This window comes from Lepidochelys olivacea (genome assembly GCF_965140295.1).
Source record: "Lepidochelys olivacea isolate rLepOli2 genome assembly, chromosome: 4".
Classification (NCBI taxonomy): domain Eukaryota; kingdom Metazoa; phylum Chordata; order Testudines; family Cheloniidae; genus Lepidochelys; species Lepidochelys olivacea.
In genome coordinates, this window is record NC_140414.1 from 80,598,140 (window position 1) to 80,614,845 (window position 16,706).

Genomic DNA, 16,706 nt, shown 5'->3' on the forward strand with positions numbered 1-16,706 from the left:
TTCTCCTATCTGATCTACACAGCAACAGCACCATCTGGGTTGCACACCCAGGGCAACCTTTTTAATTTTTAATAGGAGTTATATGTCTAATTCTCCATGTACTGTGCTCTGAATTTATGCTCCCACATTATGTGATGTGAAAGAGAGGAGTGTAGAAATGCAAAAGCATCGTGATAGAACTGAAATATCTTTTAAACAATACCTTTTTCAAATAAAAATTGTTGCTTTTCTCTACAGTCATTATTTTTATATATTTATTTATATAAGAATTATTTTTAAAATATGTGAGTGAAGTAAAAGAAACGTGTGAACAAGACTGCCTCAAATTGTAATTATATAAATTTTAAGAATGTAGATTTGTAGGCTAGATTAAAATAAAAAACAATAAAAACTCCACTGTTCTTTATCATGTCAAGATTCTTGCTCATCTTAAGAAGGCCATAGGGAACCAGAGCAGGAATCAAAGAAAGGAGAGGCCAGGAAATAAAGAGCTAACTCAAGGAGGTCAGTTGAAGAGCTAGGGAGAATACAGAGTATTGTCCTGTGACTCCCAGCAACCCACAGAGCTTCCTGCAGAGAGAACTCTAATGCTTTTAACATATTCCTTGCCTCCTTCGGCTGCCAACGCATGTCAAACATTTCTAAACAAATATAAATCAAACGAATTTGCCATTTTCATTAAGCTGGAATTAAGATTTGGACTGCATGTCTATATACAACTATACATGTAACTGTATGTCTTTTTACAACTATACATATAAAATTATGGGGTCTAAATTAGCTGTTACCACTCAAGAAAGAGATTTTGGAGTCATTGTGGATAGTTCTCTGAAAACATCCACTCAAAGTGCAGTGGCAGTCAAAGAAGTGAACAGAATGTTGGGAATCATTAAGAAAGGGATCGATAATATGAGAGAATAACATATTTCCTCTATATAAATCCATGGTAGGCCCACACCTTGAATACTGTGTGCAGATGTGGTCACCCCATCTCAGAAAAGATATATTGGAATTGGAAAAGGTTCAGAAAAGGGCAACAAAATGATTAGAGGTATGGAACAGCTTCCATATGAGGAAATTAATAAGACTGGGACTTTTCAACTTGGAAATGAGATGACTAAGGGGGGAGATGATAGAAGTCTATAAAATCATGACTGGTATGGAGAAAGTAAATAAGGAAGGGTTATTTACTCCTTCTTATAACACAAGAACTAGGGGGTCACCAAATGAAATTAATAGGCAGCAGGTTTAAACCAAACAAAAGAACATTTTTTTCCACACAACGCAGTCAACCTGTGGAACTCCTTGCCAGAGGATGTTGTGAAGGCCAAGACTATAATAGGGTTTGAAGAAGGAGTAGATAAGTTCATGGAGGATAGGTCCAACAATGGCTATTAGCCGGGATGGGCAGGGATGATGTCCCTAGCCTCTGTTTCCCAGAAACTGGAAATGGGTGACAGGGGATGGATCACTTGATGATTACCTGTTCTGTTCATTCCCTCTGGGGTACCTGGCATTGTCCACTGTTGGAAGACAGAACCCTGGGCTAGATGGACCTTTGATCTGACCCAGTATGGCCGCTCTTATGTTCTTATGTCAGTATCTTAAGTTTGGGGGGGGGGTTAACCCTTACAAAGAGGTTAGTTATCAAATAGCCACCAAAAAAGGACCAAGAAATTCAGAATTAGGGTTTAACCTAAAAGAAACCCAAACATTTGAAAATATAGAAATGTACAGAATTAGAGCTGCCATAGCATCTCCCTGGGGAGGAAATAATCTGGATGAAATCCTAACTCCCATTCACTTAAATTGGGCCAGGATTTCACCCTTTGTGTCAGCTTCCTCCACCCATAGCAAACAAGTTCATCTCATTATTGGGCATGAAAAGCAGACTGCCTTAATCTTAATTGTACAGTGGCTGTATGACCTTTGGGCTTCTTTACAGGAAAAGACATACTTCACAAATTCCCGATTAGACAAGTAGTATACTGAAAGCAATCATTTCATGTGGCACACATAGTATTAAACTACAGGCTAGCATAATATTGAATCCTCCTAGGCACAGGTTATAAGATTATGGCATTATTATGAAAGGAATAAAGGTTAATGTGTGGATGGAGCATAACTCTTTGTATTGAAGACATGCGTATATGAAAACTGTTATAAAATCAATGATCTGGGCTTCACATTTTTATATTTCATCCACAAGTTGTATTAGTACAGTATCTCCTGTACATTTAAGATGTCTGCAGCCATAGACTGAAGCCTTCTCAAAGATGATAAAAGCATGATCAAAGAACTTGATGGTGATCTCAGTACAGTGATTTTTCCCAATTTATAATGTCCCCAGCCTTTGACTACAGACATCTTGAAAGGTCTCAACAAGTCTTGGTCCAAGTATTAATATCTCAGCCTGTAGTTATGAAAGGAACAAAGTCAAGAAGATGAAAGAGTGACATTAATATAGGGCAGGTTGCAGTTATTAGGATGGTCTTAACTGTGCTTTTCCACAATTTCAAATATGTGGATTTCTTTTCAAGTTAAGCTTAACTATGGATTGCCTGGGTTTCTAATAGTTGACTCTTGGTAACTATTATGCTCTTAGATGGTGCTTACCCTTTGTCACCACAATGTACTCTTAGCCTTTACTTCAGCTTATCAATATCAGTAATCTCATAATATAGTGTAGTGATTAGCCCTCCTTTGAATAACATTTTATGTTCATGCTATTTGCAATTACGTTTATTATCATCAAGTATAAAATGACCAACCTTAGAAATTCTACTGGCTTCCAGGAGAGTACATCATTACCTACTCCCACGCAAAACAGCAAAATATTTTTGATAAATGATGTGACAATACCTGAGCTTCTAAGAATGGAATAGCAAATAGGTCAAACACACAGGTAAAAGGAATGATGATTTGGGAAGCCAAGAAATGTCTTGCCCTGATCTGCCCATCTTTAATACTCTGAGATTTAAGGTAGCCTCTCCCTAACCTAGAGAGGTTCTGCTAATAAAGACTCTGTTGAATTTATTCAGCACAGTCTCCAAAGTATAATTTAGTTGTTTCATTAGTAAACAGAGACTGAGTGTGGCTGGGGCCAAGCAATCCTAAGACATAAAATGTGCATGTAGCTAATACAGGAGTCAATTTGTGGTTTAATTTTGAAGTGAAAATGACTTTTGAATAACTGTTCACCAACATGAGTAAAAGGTTCAAAATCCAGCTCCACGTTATTAAACAAGGAGGAACTGTTCAGGGCCTGATCTATTTATCAGCTCTCACTATAATTAAATATTACAACCTACACGTAGATATGTACAGTTCCTAAAGCCCCAATCAGGATCAGGGCTCCATTATGCTGGAAAATATAAAACCACATATGAAAACATGGTCCTGCGCCAAAGAGCATAATACTGAGCAATGAGTTTTCACATTTAGCTTGGGCAAAAAGCCTGTCCATTTAATTAGTAAAGTGATTATTTCTACAAACATGCGTATTATTAATTATTATTATGTAGCTTTTATATAGCACTTTTCATCAGTAGATATTGCTTAGCTAATATGGAGTCCATTCATATTATTTCATTCCTTTCTTGCTGCAATTTTTAACTACTAACATATCAGAATATATAAACCCCCTCCCCCAAGAGACATATTTCCTCTGTAAACATATCCTAACCTTTTCCAAAGATGCTATTGAAATTAACATAAGTAATGAAGGTTGTCATATTAACATACCCAGGCACTGACACATCTGCCGCAGGTGGTGATTTTGAAATCTCCATAGAGATCCTTGATGGCACCAGTCGTAAAGAATCCCTCTACCATCAGCAAAATGCCGTAGACAAAGAATGCAGCTGCTATGCCATAGATCACATACTTGAAGATGTCAATCCTGTACAAGAAGTGTGAGAAAGTTAAATATCTCAACAACAGTTCAGTGATGCCTCTGAAATGTCAGTGTTGTATAATAAGATCTCCTCTAGCATAAGCTTTTTTAGAGTGGAAACTCTTCAGTGCTGATGTTCTATAATAACTGCATTTAAAGACTTGTCTAAATGTTGCCTTATGTAGCATGTGGCTGATACATCTGAATAATGGTTACACAAAAAAATAAGGGCTCCCTTCACTTAACGGTATTCAAAAATTGTCCTGGATCAGTAAGAGAGCACTATTTAAGTTCCAAATAAATCCAAAGTCAATTCATCCACATTTGATTTTATTACCTAAAGAGTGTAATAGGATTACAATACATTTAATTAGCAAACATGAATAGAAAACATGATTCTGAAAAGATTCCCTTAAATATCATCCTGCTTCCTGGACAGTTACAGAAATTGAAATGTAATGTGTCATGAAAAAGAGGCTCAGTCACAATCTTCAATCAACTACTCATCACCGTACAATTAGTTATATTTAGTTCTCATGTGGCATTATTAATTTCTGCTAAAAACTCTCTCTCCTCATTATTTTTATCCATTATTCCCCAATGGACAAAGTGCATTTTTGGAGACAGCATTTAAAAAGGATTCCCTAGACACTATATTGAACCTGGTCCCTGTTACTGTTAGCCACACATGGCAGAAGAGTTACATATTCATGGAATGTCTTCCATGCCAAGGGATCTCAAAACATTTTATAAATTATTGGACGAGTCCTGCTCACCTACTTCCGGCAATATAAGCAGGATTATTATCTGTATTATGGTAGTGTCTACAGGCCCCTGCTGAGATCAAGGGGCCATTGTGTGGGCACTATAGACACCCATAATAAGACACAGTTCCTGTCCTGAAGAATTTACAGTCTAATTTACGGCAAGGCATAGTGAGTATTACAAGGGGACTACACACGAGTCAAGCAACAATTGAGATCTAAATCTACTGATAAAATGTGAGATTCTCTGCTATGCCTCTGAAAGGGGGCTTTAAGTCATGCTTTCACCTTTCTAATCCTGGGATACTGTAGTGACTGGAAAGGCTCTTGGCAGAAAATACACACTCCTGGAAGGTTTAAGTAACGATAGCTTCCCCAGGCTGTGCTATGGGCCCCAACATTGCCTGGAATTTGCACATGGCATGCTGTGACCCAGCCCACTATGTATCCCTCCTGCCCCCCGCTTTGACCCCAATACTGGGGCTTGTGAGGAGGCCCTCAGAAAGCAGCCTTGTGACTGTCTTCTGCAGTGCCTGAGTCAGGAGAATTCCCCCTCAGCAAGATCATGGGTTTTATAATCCATTTATGCTGCTCCAGCCCATTTACCTGCTATAAAGGGGTCAGAGTGGAGGGTTCGGGATCTCACAATTTGTTTTAGATGAGAAATTTTCAACCTTTCTCCATACCAGGACCACTCTGCAACCAATCCCCACCCCCCTTACTTATCTATATCGAATCTTCCTCCAATTTAGCAATATTGCAGGGCCCAGAGTTTGTAACCCCTTGATATCTGTTTGCAGTTCTCCTGGGGGTCAAAACGCCCAGGTTGAGGACCCTTGATTTAGATTAATCCTTTCAATCACCACTGCATTCCAGCCATCTCTTGGGTGAAGTGAAGGACTACACAATATTTCAGCTATTATAGTGTCTGTCATATTATGAAATGTCAGTAGTAATAACGTATAATGACCTGTCATGTCATTATGACATGACTTGGTATGTCATCTCATGCACTGGTATTACTGACACACAATAAAATAATGTAAAATACAATTATAACATTGAAATAAAATTCATTTCAAAATGGAACATAATATATTGGTTCCTTTTTTTCTGTGGGAAAATTTGTCAAAATTAAAAAAAATCAGTTTCATTGAAATTGCATATTGTGCTGAAAAAGAAAGTTTCCACAAAAATATTTTCAACCTTATCTATGAAATATAACTGTAAATGTAGGTTTTAAGACAACGAGTCTCAAAGCTCAAGTAACATATCTTTGAATTTAAAAAGCTTGTGAAATTGCAGGTCATCCAAACTGAGACATAAATGTGCACTTTGTATGTCAAATGTCTCAGCATAAATGTCTCTTCAGTGTTTATGAGAACAGTTGAAACAAGCTTTATTAATTGCTAACCAATGATCTGGCACCCGGTTGAGGGCAAGATATGTATCATGAATAACTGAGTCAGAAAATAGCTTGAGGAACATTTTTAATTGATGCTGAACTGAAAAGGGCTGGGAAAAAACATGCTAAGCTTTTACCTTTAACAAGGTGCCGTATCCTAATAAAGAATCTGCTCTCAAGATATTTTTCTGCTACGTTTCCTAGGCTCACAATCAGATGATTCTAAAGAGTCACATTTGATATCTGCATTTAGAAACCAGATATCTGAACTAAGGATGTAGATACTCCGATGGAAGAATACAGTCTGATTCATCTGCATCTCTAGAAACCTCATAATTGTTCAGAGAGTTGCATAGTGTCTCATGTTTGTTCTTATGTTAAAATACTTGTCAAAAATCCCCTTTCAGTTGGTTTTATGGTAATTCAGCAAGTATAAAATACATTTTCTACAAAGACCTTAAATGACTGATTTTGGAGCAAATCTTGCCATTATTTATAAAGATATACCCTGATAATAAAGGAAATGGACAAAAATAGTTAAAATATAACTTGATTATAGGTTCAATTCTACCTCTTACACTAGTCATATACTTCCATAATGGCACTGTTGGAACACCAGAGGGCTGATGTCAACAGATCCTCAAAGGCCAGAGTGTAGGAAACATATCTATATCGCTCAGTGCTATAGAAATAGAGAACTGTAGTGGAGCTGTAGGGATTGTGAGATGCAGTTCATGCCATTGGTAATATTTCAACCCTTGCAGCAGCCTAGAATCTGGGTGGGAAAAAGGTGGCTTTAAATTATCTTTGCTATGCCTCCCCAGATACTCCATCTCCTGTGCTGCTCCTCAAAAAGGCACATCACAGAACCGAGCCCAAGCCCAAATGTTTAGACCGCAATTAAATAGCTCTGTAGCCTGAACGCCGTGAGCCTGAGTCAGCTGACATGGGCCAGCCGCGGGTTTGTAATATCAGTGTAAACATACCCTAGAACTCCCATTGTCATCAGTGGAAATGAGAATAGGCCCATAACTTCCATTAAAATCAATGGAAACAAGTCATACCCAACTGTCTTCTGTTGAAGCAGGGTCAGGCATTTTGGTCTTGTCTAAACTAGGATTTTTCAGACCCATAATTTCCAACAGGTGCAGTTTCACCAAGTGGAAGTGAATTAAGGCCATTTTGATTCTGAATGAGAGTGGCCACGTAGGGGTTTAATGCAGTTTAACCAATCCACTTTTAATTCACATTTTTAGTTAATTAGGATTAACTTTCCTGAGTGTCACCATGTAGACAAGTCTTTATGTCCCTTTGAAAAAACACATCCCTTGTGTAGATGCAACCTCTTTCTCTGTGTGTATGTGTGCGCACACGTGGCTAAAAGTGAGAAAATATGTTGCTCTCTAATGGCTGGTGTCAATTTAGAAAGGACGTTTGGTATTGCACCAGCTGACATCTTTAGTTCAAGAGGTAGTTAGATGTCCATGGTTCTAGGGTCAAAAGGCCAGGATTCTGGTCTTGCTCTGCTTCATTATGGAGAGAACCAGCCTCTCCATAGTTAAGACTGGAACTACAGTCCAAACATAAGGCTGAATTTGATCCCTATGTACTTTAGCTCCAAAAGAAAGAAATATTTTCATGCTTACAAATGTTCAGAATAAATCTCACTAACAGCTAGAATGCTTTTGGAAAAAGGTTGATTGAGTACACATTGAGAAAAAAAATTAATTAAAACTTCATCTAAAACCTTTGCAATGTCTAAGGCTTGTCTGCCCAGGAAAATGGTCTTGGTCTGCCCAAGAAAATCATATTATATCACAAAAGTGAATCATAGGTAGAATTTTACATTGACTCATGCTGGAAGTTTTCAAGGGCAGGACTAGTGGAATATTCAGAAATTACCATTGTTTAAAAATTATAAATTAAATAATAAAAATTATTCTTTTGAATGAAGCTGATGGGGGTAAAATGGCTTAGAATATTTATTATTAATGGTATTATTGTTTATGCTGCAGTAAGACCCCCCAAAAAACCATTTAGGATTGGGATGCCAGGAGCCAAGAAGGTCCAGGGAAAGAGCAAAGGGGGAGACAGAAGCCAGTGGGTGGGATGTGGTGAACAGACGCAGGGGAGAGAAAGAGGGGGCTGAGTGGTGTATAGCAATAGAGGAGGACTGGAGGCTGGAGAGGTTAATAGGAGCAGAGGGGAGAAGATGATTGGAGCCAAAATTACAAACCTTGCATTCAGTGCAGTATTTGAATGCTGTGCATAAATCGCATGAGGCCATACACTGAATGAGGAGGAATAAAAGAAATATTGAATAACTACTGTGACAAAGTTCCTCCTCTGCCTTGGTGGGTCCTGCGCTTATTGGTGGATTTGCTCGCCTCAGAGATTCACGGGCAGCCCTCAGTTTGGCCATTTTTGCTAGTGGCTCAAACCTGCCGTTCACTCAGCTAACCTCATCACTGGCCAGCATGGGGAAAAGGAAGGAGAACAATCCCTGCAGTCTCTGCTGATCCACCTAGTGGGTCAGGGACCTTCCCCTCTGGTGGGACCCACAGTCCAGGTCAACTCCTCTTGTATTCAGTAGGGAGTTGGGGGAATGGGGGGAACCCGGGCCTGCCCTCTACTCTGGGTTCCAGCCCAGGGCCCTGTGGATTATAGCTGTCTACAGTGTTTCATGTAACACCTGTGTGACAGCTACAACTCCCTGGGCTACTTCCCCATGGCCTCCTCCCAACACCTTCTGTATCCTCACCACAGGACCTTCCTCCTGATGCCACATAGCGGTTTGTACTCCTCAGTCCTCCAGCAGCACGCCCTCTCACTCTCAGCTCCTTGCGCACCCCTCACTGACTGAAGTGAGGTCCTTTTTAAACTGGGTGCCCTGATTAGCCTGCCTGTCTTAATTGATTCTAGCAGCTTCTTAATTGGCTCCAGGTGGCCTAATTAGCCTGTCTGCCTTAATTGGTTCCAGCAAGTGCCTGATTGTTGTGGAACTGCCCCTGTTACCTTACCCAGGGAAAAGGGACCTGCTTAACCTGGGGCTAATATATCTGTCTTCTATCACTCTCCTGTAGCCATCTGGCCTGACCCTGTCACACTACCCATTCAGGGACCCTGTGGGAAAAATCATGTGTGATCAGGTAATTAATGTAATCATTCTGCAGACACACAAAGGGTCTGAGTTAAGGTTACAAAGGCAACCTTAATTATAACAGTTTCTACCTTCAGAGTGCTTGACTTTAAGAAAGACTATTTGGAATGCAGTTATTGTGAAACAATTGTGTTGACTGAAGTGAAATCAATTTTTAGAGCGTAAAGAAAGAATTATTTTGTATGCCGTCAAAGTCTGGTAGAGAATATTTGTGTTATGGACCTATTCAGGTAGAGATCAGCATGTTCATAAGATTTTTCCAACCTATAGTTCAAGCTGTGCTTGCACTGAGCTAAATTAAATCAGTTTGACTGTACAACTTTTCCTCTGTCAATTTTTTTCTACTGCTGGTTATTAACTATTCCACATTAAGCAGACTTTATAAATAATTAATCTGAGTTTGGATTCAGTCCAACCTGAGGGACATGAGAATAGCATTAGAGAAAATAGTCATTTTTTCCTAACAGAAGCAGCCACTGTGCTTTGCCACCCAAGTGTGCTGTCATCTTGGAAGAACAAACGGTGCAATTAAGTGCAGAGTGGCCTGTCCCAGCAGAATCAAGTTACAGATATAAAAAATATAGGTCATCTCATTCTTTCCCACATCAGTTCTCTTCAGTATTTTTCCTTGTACTTTAGCAAATCTAGTTTCAATAATAAAACAACAATAGTTAATAAGATAAACCCCAAGCACTTTATGAACATTCAAAAGCTGTGAACTTTGAAGAAGAGATTGTTGTAACAAACAATATATATTCTGATGTGGGTTTAGCTCTTTGAATGAAGAAAATGTGGATTCACAAATGTGATAAAATTTGCAATGTCTATTATTTGCAAAATATTATTCAACCACTCACTTTCAAAAAATGTTCAAAAAATGAAAAAAATATTTCCAGATAATTATTCAGTGAAATAATGTCAAAAGTTGTAATGGATATTATTTGCAAAAATGAGAGGGGCGCCTTCTCCTAGACATTGGGGAAAGGTGGCTCCCAGGAGAAAGAAGGAGGTGTAATCAAAGCCCTCCTTCATATTGGGTTGATCACCAAGTGATACAGCAGCAAGAAAGCAGTTTGGTGCTACTTACATGACATAGGTAAGCACATGCTCATAGGACTGAACATGTTCTTAGATTTTAAGGCCAGAAGGATCCATTATGTTCATCTAGTCTGACTAGGCCATAAACCAGTGGTGGGCAACCTAGAGCCCGTCTGAGTAATCCACTGGCTGGCTGCAAGACAGTTTGTTTACATTGACCATCCGCAGGCACAGCTGCCCACAGTCCCAGTGGCTGCAGTTCACTGTTCCCGGCCAATGGGATCTGCGGGAAACAGCAGCCAAAGCATCCCTGTGGCCTGTGACACTGCCCGCAGCTCCCATTGGCTGGGAACGATGAACTGCAGCCATTGGGAGCCATGGACAGTCAATGTAAACAAACTGTCTCACTGCCTGCCAGCAGATTACCCTGACGGGCCACAGGTTATCCATCACTGCCATAAACCGTGACAGTAATTTCTACATCAAAATGCATGTTGTATGGACCCAAGACCAGCTGTGCCTGTTACATACCTGCTAAAGAAACTCCTTGGTTACCCAAAAAAAAAAAAAATGAACATCACCCTCAAAGATTGACAGAAGCTCAGGCCATGTGTAGTTTACGTGTTCCAAGAGGCTGGAGCTCTTTCACATCTGAGACCTGTGAATTTCTAAATTCTGCAGGAATGATGCTCTGGGCTTGTCTATCTCTGGGGGGAAAAGTCAGTATCTCTACGATTGGGCTACTCTTGGAGAACAGATTGAAAACGTGCTGGGCTGGCATGCTGAAATCTGAAGGTTTCCCTTGAGGCATTCACATAATAGGGATTATCCTGTTTTTGAAGGAAAAGACCAGCACACTCTGTCATCAATCTCTGCACAGAACTCCTCTATGAACTAAGTGATGGGATATGGCCATTTATTATTTGTTTTGTTTTGCTGAATAAGGAGAGTGTGTGGAACAGACAGTGTAAAGAGCTGCAATTAAGAGGCTTTTTTCATTGGTATATGTATATCCAAAGTTTCCCAGTATTGCCTCTCCCAAGATTATACATTGGCTCCTACTGAGAGCACTTGGAGGCAATATATTTTCAGGCATTGGGATCCAAATAAATGGACCTACACTGATTTACACCAACTGAGGATCTGGTCCCAAAAAAAAACCTGTCAGCTATGAGCCTTTCCTGTTTTTACTGCGTCCCAAAATGGATTAATACTGTAGGAATTCTGAAGCAATTACATGATGCAGCCTAAGGATTGTGCACGCTCCAGCCCGAATGCTGAAATATTAGTAATCAGTCAGCAGAATATGAGAGATTTTTTCTATCCAAGCTGCTTTATACTGCTTTGGAATGCTCAAAATTGAACCCAAGGCAGGGGATTTTTATTCAATTAAAATACCTCTGTATTGCAAGCACTTAATGATGATTAACAGGAGCAATGCTCTCCTTAGATTTGCCTTGTGCCACTTGACTCTCTCACTGTGCAGAAAGCACTGTTAATAACATATTTCTCTGTCTCTCTGTGTATACATACTTCTATTTGAATAAGGGATAAAGTCCTACTATTACTGCAGTTTAGTTGTCCATCTAGCTACCACATTTAGTATTACTGGGAAATTAATTTCACAGCATTTGGCAGCATTGTATAATTCTCGTTTTCATATCAGTCTGAATGTATAATAAGACAAGGTAGGTGAGGTAATCTCTTTTATTGGACCAATTTCCCTTGGTGAGAGAAACAAGCTTTCGAGCTTACACAGAGCTCTTCTTCAGGTCTGGAGAAGAGCTCTGTGGAAGCTCAAAAGCTTGTCTCTCTCACCAGCAGAAGTTTGTTCAACAACAGATATTACCTCACCCACTTTGCCTCTCTAATATCCTGGCTACCACAACACTGAATACAATGAATGTATAATGTAACTTCCCCACATAGAGATAATGGAATCAAGAAGAATACAGGCATTGAAAATATTGTAATTACTCAAAGGTGATAAATTGAACTCAACATTAAATTCTTTCCAGATACTTAGTGGTTTAAAATATTTCTATTTCCAAGTTAACAAAAATAAATGCAATTCTCACAGATAAATTCAATGGGTATAGCAGGCACTCAATTTGATTAGCACAGCTCAATTCATTTTTTAAATTTATTTTTTCAAGGTTGACAGATACACTTCACAGAAATGAACACAGAGCATAATCAATAAGATTGCCGGGGAGGGTGGGGGGAGGGAGGTGTTCAGGCCTTGTAAAATTTGAGTAAATGTTTTGTTCCAGGGATGTTAATGCCCACTAATCAATAGACAACAGAATACAAAAGTAGCACATGGGTTATGAAACTAGGCACATTTCTTTTAATATTATATGCCACAATGAAAGACTGGTTAATATTCAGAGGCCAGGAATCAAATTCACTCATGCTGGCAGAGAGAGGTGTAATTTATTTCTCCCTGTACCAGCTGATCCCCCTGTACCCTTGGGGGAGTCATCCTAAGGGAAGGCAAGGAATGACATTACCACCTGCCCTGCCTCAGAGCTTCCAGTTTGCAGGGACAGCTTTCAGTTTTTGTGGGGGGAATCCACAGAAGCCCTAGCCATGGAGAATGCTGAGGAAATGCACTGATCCTTTGCATTTAGCAGTTTCCCTACCTAAGTCCCATTTTTTGCCCTGTCAGCCACCCACTGGAAGGCACTTTGCAAACACTTTCTGCCCATGCACCATCCCTCATTAGGCTTCTGAGGTTCTGTGACTAGGTGTCCACCAAACAAATGCAGGTTAAATCTAGTCCCTAGGCTACTGAATTTATCAAACTCAATGCCACTTCATTATGCAGAATGTCATAAAGGAGTATTTGGTAATAGCTGTTTCTGTGTATGAAGTCAAATTCTGGAGAATTAAGAAAAAGCATAAGCAAGCAGAAAGAGGGAATTATTAATATTCATACATTGTATATAGAGTAAGGCTGGAGCAACCCAAGTAACACCACAATTAAGACAAAAGAGTATACAATGCCTCAGGAAAAAAAAAGAAAAATATAAGTAATAGGCAAACATTAACGTGGCTCCATGAGGGACTTTTCAGAAATATCAGGTTAACATAGAGCCTGTACTATGAGTGGGGAATTGGGAAAAGGACAAAATGGAACTATATGGTGGTCAATTAAAGATTGCAGTGAAATGACAAAACAGAATGTGTTAATGCTAGCCAAAGGGGCAAAAGTGTGTCAATCCAACCTGAAGTACACCCCAGCAGCAGAACAAGTGCACTTACCTCAATTTCCCTTCTACAGAGTCCTCAAAACAAGCTTTCTTGCCTCAAAAATACCCCTTCATTGCACAGGTATATTACAAAAACATAATGCAAAACAGTCCAAACATAGTCCATTTCTCCCACCCACTGTATATAGGCCTTAACATCCCACATCCTCTAGTCCATCATTTTAGCACATCCTGTGTTCCCACCATACCTGGGCTCTTCTTCTGTCCTCTCCTGTTCTTTTACCAGGACTGCCTCCACAGCCCTTTCGGCTGGAATGGAACCCTGCTCTTCCCAGCAGAAATCCCCACTGCCTCTGCTGGGGTTCATCCCCACCAGAAGAGACTCATCACTCCCGATATTCTGTTGACCTCTTCCAGCTCTGCAGCACAAAATCACTGGTGGGTAAACCCGTCCACCATTCCCCTGACTTCAGCCCTCTGCTCTGGCTTGGAAGTCAGCAGGGAATTCCCTCTGCAGCTTTCTAACTTCAGCTCTCTCCAGCCCTGGATCTCTGACTTGGAGAGGTTAGAAAGCAAACCCCACTTGCTGCTCTCCTGCCCTCAACCTTTCCTAGCTACAGCTTCCTTCAGGGACCTTCTACAGCCTCCTGGTCTCCAGCAGCTCTCACCTGCCAATGTCTCTGAGTCTTTCAGGCAGCTCTCCTGCCCCTGTCCCCTAGGGCTCAGGTGTCCTTTTTTAAGCTCAGCTGGGGGTCAGATGCCCAATCACAGTGCACTGGCCTGTTCCCTCTAAAAGGGCCAGTGACACCCTTTGACAAAGGGCCTTTACAAATCTCGTTTATTGGTGAAAGGGAAAAACATACTCTAAAGGAACTATGACAAGTAGTAACTGAGATTCCTTTCAAGGCTGTGGCGCTGTACATTTCAAGAAACATTTCATGTAGAACCAAATTAAAGCATTTGCTAAACTCTTAATAAATTATGTTTGCAATATTATCTCCATCCAACTTGTTGGGGACTGCATAAAGGAAAGTTCATAGGTTTGTTGCATATGATATATAGCATGTGAATTCACACTGCTTCTTGTTCTTTAAGGGGCAGATTCTAATAGCTTACTCTCATTGGGTAACACATGATCCTAATGATGTCAACAGAACCATTTGTAGAGCAAGGTGCTACTCAGTAAGAGTAAAGGTGTCAGAAGCTGTCCCTAATTCATTGGTTTCAGAGTAACAGCCGTGTTAGTCTGTATTCTCAAAAAGAAAAGGAGTACTTGTGGCACCTTAGAGATTAACCAATTTATTTGAGCATAAGCTTTCGTGAACTACAGCTCACTTCATCAGATGCATACTGTGGAAAGTGTAGAAGATCTTTTTATAGAAATGAAGCATGAAAAAATACCTCCCCCCACCCCACTCTCCTGCTGGTAATAGCTTATCTAAAGTGATCACTCTCCTTACAATGTGTATGATAATCAAGTTGAGCCATTTCCAGCACAAATCCAGGTTTTCTCACCCCCTCCCCCGACACACAAACGGGAGAGGAGGTAACCTCGCTGGCACCTGACCAAAATGACCAATGAGGAGACAAGATACTTTCAAAAGCTGGGAGGTAGGGTTTGTTGGCTGCAGGGACTTAAGTAGAGTACCTAGATTGGAGCAGGGCTGGGGAAGGGCTTGAGGAGCTGGGAGAGCTCCAGCCAGGAATCCCCAGGCTACGGCCTAGTATTAGGCCCAGCAGGTACTGGAGTTGCAGGGGACAGCCCAAGGTTAGCCAGAGGCAGCAGGTACAAACCCTACCTCGCAGCTTTTGAAAGTATCTTGTCTCCTCATTGGTCATTTTGGTCAGGTGCCAGTGAGGTTACCTTTAGCTTCTTAACCCTTTACAGGTGAAAGGATTTTTCCTCTGGCCAGGAGGGATTTTAAAGGTGATAACCCTTCCCTTTATATTTATGACAGCCTCCTAAGCTATTCTGTCCTGCTGTGCTCTGATTTGGAAAGCCCCCTATTTAATTACCGCTTCTGTTAATTCACTAGATTTCTTTTTATGCATTGATTACAATCGCTTTTGTTTGCTCTTTGCTCATTAAAATGTTGCTACATCTATGTTTGTCTAGGTCTGACTAGATTTGTGTTAATGCCTCCTCAATGTTGTTTTATTTATATAAGAATATTTATTGTCTTTGCTTTTATTAGAATATGGAGTGTCAGATTGCTTTGCAACATAGCTCTTTTTGTAAGAGGGTGGAATTTTCCTCCCTGCCTAAGACTGCAAATGTATTTGGCCAAGTGCTGCCATACTCCACTGACTTTAATGTAGTTATACTAATTTATATCAGCTAGGAATCTGGCCCACTGTCTTTGGCACAGAAACTTTCTGATGTTATTCTTGTCAAGCTTTATTTTGTACATGTAACAAAATCATTCCAATGACAGAGCAACTGTCTCCTTTATTTAGATAGTGTTTTAACTGAAATTGAAATTTATTTGTTAATATTATTTTGCTCTTTACATGTTTGCTCTTTAAGTGAGTTTCTATTAACCTCTAGCACATTAATAAAAAGAAAAGTAGTCGGGAGTTTACTCATGCATTGGCCTGGGGCCAATACTCAGCACAGCAGTGATTTTCATTTTTAAAGCACAAATTCTGAGTCAATGCCTGAACACCAACCAAAGCATTATCAATGTGCAGCCGTATTCTGACGATCATCAACCCACTTGCCAGAAGGAAATAATCTGAGCAGAGCATCATACAAATGAAGCACTGCTAAGCCAGGACAATATGCACTATAACCCCTGACCCTATCCTGGAATATACCTCCACAGTTCTTGCCCCAAAAAATCTATGGAGTGGCCTCTCTATGGTTTTGGAACCAGGGTTGAGGAAGACAACTTCCAGTCCCATGTAGTCCACAGGTCTTCTGGCAACATTTGTCTCATTGATTGTGAAATGATTCAGGAAGCTTTATAATGCAGTATGGTATCTTACTGGATAATAGCGCTGTATAAATGCAAGATCATTATCAATATATGGCAGCATGCACAGTAGATGGAGTAGCATCACCTATCGATCTGAGGCTACACCTACAATTGGAGCTAGGGGTGTGATTCACAGCTTGCACAGATATACGTGTGCTACCTCTCATCAAGCGAAAGTGGTAAACTTAGCAGCAGAGAGAAACAGCATGGATCTAGCTGACCTAAATACAAATCTGTCTGGACCCTATGCT

General features: G+C 40.2%; 1 protein-coding gene across 2 annotated transcripts in view; it reads right to left on the reverse strand.

Moving 5' to 3' along the window:
• Nucleotides 1–16,706, reverse strand: part of GPM6A (glycoprotein M6A) — a 352,328-nt gene that overhangs the window by 35,106 nt on the left and 300,516 nt on the right. For both annotated transcript variants that reach the window (XM_084627081.1, XM_084627080.1), the window contains exon 3: nt 3,745–3,901. In XM_084627081.1, the coding sequence (XP_084483207.1) occupies nt 3,745–3,901 (157 nt within the window). The remainder of the gene's footprint in view (nt 1–3,744; nt 3,902–16,706) is intronic.